Source organism: Oryx dammah, unplaced genomic scaffold (genome assembly GCF_014754425.2).
Source record: "Oryx dammah isolate SB20612 unplaced genomic scaffold, SCBI_Odam_1.1 HiC_scaffold_29, whole genome shotgun sequence".
Classification (NCBI taxonomy): domain Eukaryota; kingdom Metazoa; phylum Chordata; class Mammalia; order Artiodactyla; family Bovidae; genus Oryx; species Oryx dammah.
Window position 1 is genome coordinate 53,198,314 of NW_024070213.1, and position 10,959 is coordinate 53,209,272.

The 10,959-nt window shown below is 39.4% G+C and overlaps 1 protein-coding gene across 1 annotated transcript in view; it reads right to left on the reverse strand.

Moving 5' to 3' along the window:
- The window catches only part of UTP20 (UTP20 small subunit processome component), an 86,271-nt gene extending 76,878 nt beyond the window's left edge, over positions 1–9,393 (reverse strand). The window contains exons 1-11 of the mRNA XM_040234892.1: positions 9,162–9,393; positions 8,202–8,282; positions 6,210–6,276; positions 5,966–6,098; positions 5,313–5,501; positions 4,389–4,470; positions 3,630–3,767; positions 2,999–3,154; positions 2,183–2,329; positions 1,964–2,098; positions 413–490 (exon numbers count right to left, since the gene is read on the reverse strand). Of these exons, the coding sequence (XP_040090826.1) occupies positions 413–490; positions 1,964–2,098; positions 2,183–2,329; positions 2,999–3,154; positions 3,630–3,767; positions 4,389–4,470; positions 5,313–5,501; positions 5,966–6,098; positions 6,210–6,276; positions 8,202–8,282; positions 9,162–9,206 (1,251 nt within the window). The 5' untranslated portion in view covers positions 9,207–9,393. The remainder of the gene's footprint in view (positions 1–412; positions 491–1,963; positions 2,099–2,182; positions 2,330–2,998; positions 3,155–3,629; positions 3,768–4,388; positions 4,471–5,312; positions 5,502–5,965; positions 6,099–6,209; positions 6,277–8,201; positions 8,283–9,161) is intronic.
- Between the last annotated feature and the right edge of the window lie 1,566 nt (positions 9,394–10,959).

The following is a 10,959-nucleotide window of genomic DNA, read 5'->3' on the forward strand; positions in this document are numbered from 1 at the left end:
TTGCGACCCCAAGGACTATAGCAGGCTATAGTCCAGGCTCTTCTGTCCGTGGGATTCTCCAGGCTACTGGAGTGGGTAGCCATTCCCTTCTCCAGGGGATCCTCCCAACCCAGGGACTGAACACAGGCCTTCCACACAGCAGGTATATTCTTTACCTTCACCACTACAGGCTATAACTTCCTAAAAGATTACTAAAACCAAATTGGTTACCTATTATAATTGAAAATGCTTAGCATGTGGAATAAAGTTTCACATGTGACCTAGAACTGGAATATAATTGCTTCAAAAAAAAAAAAAAAGAATTAAAAACATCAAATCCTTTTCCTTTCAAAACACAAAAATCACAGGATTTTTTACATTGATTATTTTCATCATGACAGAGTCCAATCCAAGACTTAATAATCTCACTCACCTGCTCAAACTGCTTCATACCAAACATGACTTCTGAAAACTCCAAAATTAAGCGTCTTTCAAAGTTGCTTTCAAAAATCTGTGGCAAAGAACACTAATGTAAGTACACAGAGAGTACTCTCCCATTCCTGAAAATAAAAACATCCCAAATCTTCAAGGCCCTCTAGCTTGCAAGGAGGAAGCAGTGGGATGCTCAATACAAGTTACAGTCGTCACGGGAAGCAAAAAGAACTGGGCTGCTGAATCTGCCACTGCCAGGTGTGAGCCCAGGCACTGGGCCCCCCTCCACAGAAAAGAAACTACTAAAGTAAAGGAACGGTGGGCACACTCCCACCAGCATTCTAAGTGCTCAGCCTTCTCCAAAGGGACTTACAGACTCGAAGGGCACTGTACTTCAGTGATTAACACAGGTGCTCTGCCTAAGACCTGCTCATTCTTTCCCAGCTACACAGAAACATAAAAGGGCAAGCAACACTTTATACGTTCTTTGTAACTTTACACTGCTGCCCTACAAAGAACCTAACTGATTTTTACTTTCAGTCCCACCTCCCTCCAATTCATCTTCTTAACTCACTAAGATGCCAATCTCATTCAATTATTTCCCCGTTTATCGTTTTTTCAGGACCCTCCACTACTTGCAGAGGAAAAAAATCCAACCTAATTTTTCAAAGCCAAGCAGAGCCTTACTGATATATATCACACTTCCTGTGCCCACAGCCCATACATTTTTGAACACATCTTTGTTCTTCTCCCTCCTAGAGTTTTTAATTCCTTCTCTGACTGGCAGACTGATATTTAACCTTTAAGGACTATCCAAAATATAAGTCCACTGAAAAGCGTTTACTGTTCCACAATCCCAGACAGAATTAACCTTTAAGTTTCAGTTCAGTTCAGCTCAGTTCAGTCGCTCAGTCGTGTCCAACTCTTTGCGACCCCATGAACTGCAGCACGCCAGGCCTCCCTGTCCATCACCAACTCCCGGAGGTCAATGTGACACAAATGCTGACAGACTGATTCATCAGATTTTAACTATATACTACCAAGACGCTCAGAGGTTAAAGCATCTGCCTGCAATGCAGGAGACCTGGGTTCGATCCCTGGGTTGGGAAGATCCCCTGGAGAAGGAAATGGTAACCCACTCCAGTATTCTTGCCTGGGGAATCCCATGGACAGAGGAGCCTGGTGGGCTACAGTTCACGGGGTCGCAGAGTTGGACATGACTGAGCGACTTCACTTTCACCAAGACACCACTTCCCTAACAAAAAAACCACAGGCAAAAAAACCACAAAAAACTGTCCATCCTACCATATCTAGTCCATAGCCTACACTTGGTTAAGTAAATATTTGTTCAGGTGAATATTTGCTGAGCAGATTTAGCTTTTATCACATTTGTTTTATTTCCAATACAGCATGTGATTCACATCTCCTTAACAAGATTATAAATTCCCTGAAGGCAGAGCCTTTGCCAGGCTTCACTGGTATTCCCCTGAAGGCTTACTCAGCGCTAAAGATAATATTAACTACTAGATTAATATTTGCTTAAGTAAATTACTTTTTCTATGGTTTCTCTGATGAGGGTCTCTGGCAAGGAAACATTTTCCCCTAGGATCAAAGCAGAAACTACATCCAAGAGTGTCTCCCGGCAAGATGTAGAGAGATGGGCTGTTTGTAACATTTGAGACAAGACCTGTAAAACAAAAGGGAATACAGTGCACACTTAGCAGTCAGCTTCTAACAAACACGTTCTAAGCAAACTAAGTTGGGAACTTACTTTACAAACATCAACAGGTTTGGTTATCTTTGATCCACTTCCATGTTTTACAAGTATCAGGTATGTTTCTAACAACCTTTTAATCTGTTCAGAACTTTCACCACAGTTAGTTTCGGTTACTTTTCTATGTAGGTCCAGGAGTGATTCCTGCAAACGAAAAATTTAAGAGAGAAAAACTATCAACTATCAAACTCATCTATTAATGAAAATATTATGTGAAGCCACTCAAATTTTCACACTCTTTTGCTTTGAAAGAAAAAGGACAACTTTACTGGGAGTCACTAATGATAACCATGAATGTTACTCCCATCCAAGTACTAACCAGGGCTGACCCTGCTTAGCTTCTGAGCTCAGATGAGATTGGGTGAGTTCAGGGTGGTGTGGCCACAGATATAACCAAGAACGTTTCTGAGTGCACTGTTTCAAGTTCTTAACAAGTATTTCCTCACCATCCTCACAGGTAGAGAATACTATTACTCTTAGTTACCAGATGAAAAGAATGAGGACTAGACACTTAAATAACTTTCCCAAGTCACAGAAGCAGTAAGTGACAAAGCCAGTATGCAAAGAGGCCATCTGGCTCCAAAGCCTGTGCTCTTAACCACTACGCTCTACTGCATGCATCTTAAGATACTGAAAGCAAGTAAAAATATCAGTACAGGGGGTAGAGGGAAGGAAAATCCTAGTAAGTGTGTAAAATTATGGTAACAACAATTATAAAATATAATCTCCAGCAGCAATCCGCTAAGCTAAGAACAACAGCAATCAACTCTTGGACTCCTAGTTACACACAAATACTTAAAAACCACAACTCACTTGCAAACATTCAAAGAATATTCCAAAATGTTCCTTGTAGATATAGAGTGCAGTGGATTTGACCATGTTTTTGAGTGTTTCTCCAACTAAAATCCATGGAAGTTGAGTTTCTGTTTCTGTAACTGGTCCGAGCTTTTGCAAAATTAGCTTTATTGCCTGTGGAAATCCAAGAGTTGTGAAAATGAATGTGTACACTCTTAGTCTCAAGTATTACACTGTTATTTCCACTCTTGATTATTCTCCACTCTGATCAAACTATCTTAAAATCTGATTCAGGATAATCAAGGATATGACAGTTTTGGTGGTTAACTATGTGTCCCAAAACAATTTCAAAACTAGGATTAGGAATTTTATCATACAACTGCCCACCCCCCATCACCTTCACTCACTGATCAATTTGTGTTACCTTCCAGCATGCAGGATGAAAAAGAGAGCAGTGATTTTTTACATGAGAAATACCTAATAACCCAGGGCCTATATTAGGTAAGCACTGCTTTTAAAGCCCTAATGCTCCCCAGATGTTTTCTATTTATTCTACGTAATCCTCTCTCTGAATCACCTGTGTATATCTCATCCATTTCCTTTTTAATCCTTTTCACAAAGACTCAAGGAACCCCTCTAGCTTATTTACCTTCTCTGTGCAAGAGTGAAACATATTTCTAACTCCTTTGCACATTTCAAAGAGCAACTGTCCAACGCCTTCTACTTTTTCTGGATGTTCATCAAGATCAAGAAACATTAAATTGAAAAGTGCATTTTTATCAGAAACCTAAAACACAAAATGCAAACGGAAAAATGCATTTACAACATAAACATATCCAAAAGAAGAATTATTATTTGCTATTCTACAGATTTATATTTAAATGTAATAAGGAAAAAAATTCTGAAAAGAAGAGACACTTAAAATGATTTCAAACTACTGTGAGAGTACAGTAACATTTTTAATGTTACACAGAAGTGATTAATTTATTGGTATAATATGAAGGTATGTACCAAGAAAAACTATATAAGGCAACATTCTATCTTTTATGAGTATAAAAGAAATTTAATAGCAATGATTTTATTATAAAAACTCTTATAAAAACATTTACAAATGACACTATACAACCAGCTGCTTATAGGAAACTGTTATAAAAATCCCTGTTAATCTCACTGTTCACGTACAGACTGACGTGAATTAGAGAATGTATATACACCATATAACAATAAAAGAAACAACCAAATTATTTCACATTAGTAAGCAAAAACAATGATGAGATAACCTCAAAATAGTAACTGATTTCCATTTTTATATGTCAGTCCATAATAACCATATTATAAAAGATACTGCCTTCGGTTCATCAGATTCTTGAGGATTAATGAGCAATAAACATATAATTATCAAACTAACCTTTCTCATCAAAAAAGTAAAGCTTTCAGCAGCAAAATTTCTTATATGTAGCTTTTTATGAGCCAGAAGTATACTATACATGCTATAAATGAGAAAACAAGACATTTAATTAATCATTTTAATAAAGATGTATTAATAGTACATGTCAATTATGTTAACACTATGCAAGGAATGCAAGGAAGGTATAATAAAATAAGCAGTTTAAAATCTCATTTGATTACATGACACTCACATGTCAAATGGAAGACTGAAGGTAACAGACATTAAAAATTCTAGGATTGGTTGTTGTCAGTATCAGTAAAAACTGCCTGGACTTCCCTGATGGAGTAGTAGATAAAGAATCTGCCTGCCAAAGTAGGGGACATGGGTTCGATTCCTGACCTGGGAAGATTCCACGTTCTGTGGAGCAACTGAGCCCCTGGGCTGCAACTCCTGAAGCCCAGGCACCTAGAGCCTGGGCTCCACGCACTGAGACTAGACAGCAGTGCCTGTCTGCCACAACTGGAGAAACCTTGTGTGCAATAACAAAGACCCAGTGCAGCCAAAACCTGAAAAAATAAAAACCTCCCTTGACCAAAAGATAAAAACTTAACACAACTTAAACGCTAAAAACTATCATTGTAGAAGAGGATCACTCTTCTGAGGGGCTTCGAGCACACAGTTGTTTCCACAGAGGAAATCCTGTGTTCGACAAGGGCATATTGCTTTTGCTCTCAAAGTGATACCGATGGGGAGCAGGACTGACTGCAGAAGGGCATGAAAAATATTTTGGAGATGATGGAAACATTCTTAAACTGGACTGTGGTGATCGTTGCATAACTTTATCCATTTACTAAATAGCACTGAATTATATACAAAATAAAATTTTAAAGCTAAAAAAAAAAGAGGAAAAAAAGAAAAATGTGTATGACAGAAAAGGGTTACCTGTATATATTGGACATGTCTTTCACCATCAGTCTCCAAAGGTATTTGTACAGGTATGACAGAGACGTGAAAGCCCATTCTAACAACTCCGTGTCCTGAGTCTCCAGGATTGAGGTGATGGTCAGAAAAAAATCCTGAAAATGGGGATAGAAGTCTGTCTGCAGATCTCGTGCCAACTGTACAACCAAACTGGATGAAAAAAATAAAGAAGGTAACTGATTCTGAGACATGAAGATCAAAAACCGAACACTACAAACAGTTCACAAATGATAACCAATTGCCTATGATGAAAAGGTTAATTGAACCTTCTAAACCAAGTCTCAAGAGAAGTATAACATTTTTAGTATAACTCTGTTTTAGGAGTTGAGCAAAGAAATCAGGCTAGAACAAGAAGATACATTCTATCACAAGTTATGGTCAATCGTTCCAAAACTGTCAAAAATCAGGTTCTTATAAAAGTAGAGAAAGCAAAAGAGTATATATCCCTAAGATTCTGCTTTACAGTAATGTACCAATATTTTAATCTAACAACAACAAAGGTAAATTCTTGCTTCTACATTACAAACACTAGATCTAAAGCATATGTAGCTATAAAGCAACCTTTCTTAAAATTCAGACAAATGTTGTCACTTTTCTCGCCACATGCTACTTACTCCAAAAGGGGTTGATAGGCGTAACTGTTCTTGATTTGCAGGTGAGTCTTCAAACTCTGAACTATCTCATTTTGATGATACACCAGCTGATTGAATGACTGGCATTTGTCAATAACTTCTTTGTAAAATTTCCCTGGGTAGGGGAAAAAAAAGTTCTACTTTTCCATCACACCACTCTTTAGCTGTTTTGACCATATTCAGTTCAAATGACAGGTGAATAAAACAGAAACAAAACAGAAAATACCAAAGTGTTCCGTCAGGTTCAATTCTCTCCACTTCAGCAGACCCTCAAAAAAGTAGGTTTCAACTTCCTGCCAAGATTAAAGCAGTCCATCAATCAGACAACTCAAAGAAAAACTATAATCAAGGTAAATAAGAATAAAGACAAATTAATATTTTAAGACAATGATAATAGACAAGAATTGAAAAAAATCCTTAGTTTTTTTTTTTTTTTAAAAAGGCATTAACTAATACACCTTAAAAAGCAATCAGGTATACAATATGGGCAGCAAATTTAAATATATACAATAGTCACATTTAAAAAAAAATTTTATTTTTTTCACAATTTTAGGCCCGGAAAAATGTTGACTCTTACAGTTCTTTCATTCTGCTTTTAGAAAGATGAATTGCTACACTATTACAGAGAAGTAATCTGGCATTTCTATTAAAATTAAAAACAGGTATGTCCTTTAACCCAGTGATTCCATTTTTGGAGATTTTTCTTATAAAATTTGTGATTTTATAAGTATAAAGATGTTCATTCAGCTTTATTGTGGGGGGGGAGGGGGAATAGAAAAAAGCCTAAATATCCAACAACAGGAAAATGGTTGGCATATACCTCATGGTCTACACATAATAAGATATACCATGTGTCAAAAATTATATCTATTACTGAATTAGAAGGATGTTGACAGTATTCTTTCAAAGTGAGAAAAGCAGGTTTTATAGTGAGGAATATGGTAGGAACCAATTTTTCTTAAGAGGGAAAAAAGAAAACCTCTTTAAGTGTTTGCACATATTTATATGAAACTAAAGTTCTTACTTAGATGACTACCAAATCATCAAAAATGGTTGCCCTGACTCCAGTTGTACTCTTTCCTCCACATTAAAGCCAAAGAGATCTAAAACTTACACTTGGATCATGTCACACACTCCCCTGCCTTATAATCCTAGAATGATTTCCCATAGTTTCAGGATAAATTCAAACTTAGCTAGATATGAAGGTTTTCATGGTCCTTAATTATCTCTTCAGCATTATCTTCCACCAGCTACCCCTTTCACCCATTCAGTTACCATCAACACAAACATCCCACATCCAATTATAAGCATACCAAAATGCTTTGCAGGTTCTTGAATGTGACATGCTCTCTTTAGCCTCTATTCCTTTATAAAGGTTTCTTCCTCAGCCTGAATCAGCCTTTCCTGCTTTCTTTGCCATGCTAAAACCCACAGAAACAAGACTGAATTCATGTAACACTTGTCTACTTAATCTTTTTTGACACCTCACTTTACACCCCTAAAGAATCTTGGTTAGGCTCCCTTCACTGTGAGCTCCCAAAGCATGATGTGCCTACCTAGATAACATCACTTAGCTGAATTCACATATTAGAGACAAGGCATTCAAAGTGTCAGTGAGCAGAGCCTGACTAGAGTCAAGTGAAAAGCTGTAAAAACTGAGGTTGAATCCCAAGTTGATGCATGTTATAAAAATGTTGGCAGAGAAATGATGCAGCGATTTTTGAATAGAGTTATGGCTGAATTACAGCATGGTCAGAAACGGAAAAAAGTTATATGGTCAAGCCCCCCTTTTTTTAAATAAAGGAGGAAACTAAGCCCCGGTAAAGTAACTTGCTCAAAATCTCTTTAAAACTGTAGTTTCAGGAATACAGATCTGCAGCAGGGCTCAGAATGCACAAGGGAAGGAAGAGACTGGAGTCAGAGGCCACCTGAGAACCCAGTCAATTTTCTAACATCATCCAACAGAACTTTTACAATGATGGAAAATGTTCCATATCTGCATCTGATGAACATGGTAGCAACTAGCCACATACAGCTACTGAGCACTAGAATTTTTTATTTAATTCTATCTAATCTGTCAAGTGTGACTACTGTTTGAGACAGCACAGGTCTAATGCATTTCAGGTTCATAAAAGAATGGCTTGAGAAATAATTCACGTCTCAGACTGAAAAACCAACTATGAATACTTGAAGATCAGCTAATTTAACATTCTCTTACCTCGTCATAGCTTGCAGTTCTATCAATCCGGTGAATAATGTCGATATTCACATTCCCCAGTCGCTCAGCAAATGTAAGAAACTGAAGGGGAGGAGTATATTTAAAATACATTATCATTTTATACGTTTCACATCTTGAATATGTTTTAGTGCTATATAATCATGTTGACAATTTCCTTGTTAAAGTATAAAGTTTAAAGCTTCCATACGCCGCCTCATGTTCTATCATTAGAAATGATGATATGCTTTACTTTCAATTTCAGACTTGTATTTTCAATCAATCATAAAATGTATAACTGAGTTTTACAACTAGAAGTAGACATCACTGATGAATCACAAAAGACAACTTTAAACAAACTGAACGAGCGTTAAACAAATGCACTGCACTATTATAGGAAGAAAATGAAATATTTCTATATTTGCAAAATGTTTAAAATCAAATTCCCATGCTAAACTGTGTTAAAAGACAGCAATGTGGCCTCGCTAGATCTACTGCTAGGTTTCATTCATACCCTACTGCAAGCACAGAATCTGGCGAAGTCGTTTCACCAACTGTATTTTTAAATATACACAGACCTACGGTTGTGGAGTAACAAAGAAATCCTCTAGAAGCAAACAGAAAGGGGTGTTATCAGCCAGAAGCTGTAAGTCACTTACCTCCTCCACCGACCCGCCTCCCCAATTCGATTTTCAAAGACAAGAGCAAAAAAAAAAAAAAAAAAAATTCCTAACCGGTTAGTCTGTGATACTGAATTTAATTCTGGTCTGAAGGGACCTCTCAAGCAGGCCATAGCGGAAATCTGGAGTTCCGGCTTCCTTTCCCATCCCATTATTTATTACGCTAGAAGAGAGGAAAGCTCGTTTGCCAGAGCCTCCGGACAAGAGACTCCCGCTCGGTCCGGGGCACGGTACTCCTAGAATCCCGCTCAGAATCAGGCCCACCGGCAATTCCCTCGCTCACCCGGTGCGTGTTCTCGGTCTTGTGGGAAACCGGCTTTGGCTTCATGGCTGCAGAGGGGCAGCGGCCCGCGAAGACCTCGGGAAGGGTCGAAGGGATGCTACAGGCTGTAGAGAAAGAAAACTGGTTCACACACTTGCACTCCCACGTAATTAGACTATCTCACGTGCGGCTGGAGTTAGTGGGAGCCGCCATGTTGGAAACGGGGAGGAGCCTATGTGGATCACGTGAACGGAAGAGCGGACGGAGCAGGAGCGCCAGTCCCCAGAGCCTTCTGGGAACGGCGGGCGGAGTGTCTGAGTGAATAGGTGGTTGTGGAAGTTTATCAGCTGTCTTGAGCGAAGGTTTATAAGAGAAATGTGCGTTTTTATCGTAAAAGAAAACACGCCCGTCGTCATTAACAGCTGACCATCACTAACCCTCACTATGTGCCCTATACCAAGCAAAGTTCTTTACCTTCATGGTTTCACAGTAAGGCGCATTGTGACCGTTCAGTCGCATCCGACTCCTCGTGACCCCGTGATGATTCGAAATGAGGTACATATTTTTAAGTCTCTTTGGCCTACGCAGAAAGCAAGGATTAGCAACCGATACGTGGCAGTCTGGCAGACGTCACTCAGCTTCAAAGTCTGATATTCTTAACCCGCCTGCCAACGCAGAAGATGTAAGAGATGCAGGTTCAATCCCTGGGTTGGGAAGATCGCCTGGAGAAGGGCATGGCAACCTACTCCAGTATTCTTGCCTGAAGAATGCGATGGACAGAGAAGTCTGCTGCTACAAAGTCGCTTCAGTCGTGTCCAACTCTGTGCAACCCCAGAGACAGCAGCCCACCAGGCTTCCCCGTCCCTGGGATTCTCCAGGCAAGAGCACTGGAGTGGGTTGCCATTTCCGTCTCCAATGCATGAAAGTGAAAAGTGAAAGTGAAGTCGCTCAGTCCTGTCTGACTCCTCGCCACCCCTTGGACCGCAGCCCACCGGGCTCCTCCGTCCATGGGAGTTTCTAGGCAAGAGTATTGGAGTGGGGTGCCACTGCCTTCTCCCACAGAGAAGTCTGGAGGGCTACTAGTCTGTAGGGCCGCAAAGAGTTGGACAGAACTGAAGCGACTTAGCACGCACACATTGCACAGTAACTCATGGTTTCATGCACAACCAATTAGCTTTTTGTTATTTTCTTACCAGTTTTATGTCCTATTGTTAAACATAATTATATGAACAGGTGTGTGTGTGTGTGTGTGTGTGTGTGTGTGTGTGTGTGAGAGAGAGAGAGAGAGAGAGATGTTTTTTCACTTAATATTTCTGGAGAGTCTGCTATGGCCCGTGCTCTGTTCTATTCAAACTGTGGTGTTAGAGAAGACTCTTGAGAGTCCCTTGGATTGCAAGGAGCTCAAAACAGTCAATCCTAAAGGAAATCAACCCTGAATATTCATTGGAGCTGAAGCTTAGATACTCTGGCCACCTGATGCAAAGACCTGACTCAGAAAAGACCCTGATTGTGGGAAAGGCTGAAGGCAGGAGGAGAAGGGAACAGCAGAGGATAAGATGGTTGGATAGCATGCCTACTGGGTGGACATACCTTTGAGCAAGCTCAGGGAGTTGGTAGTGGACAGGGAAGTTGGTGATGGACAGGGAAGCCTGGTGTGCTGCAATCCGTGGGGTAGCAAAGAGTCAGACACGACTAAGCGACTGAGCTGAACTGAATAATATTACTATTAATAATAATTTTGTTTGGAATTGTTTATTCTGGGGTGCTTACATCGTAAGTACTCAAGGAGAGGTATTCAGTAGACAAACTGAATATATTC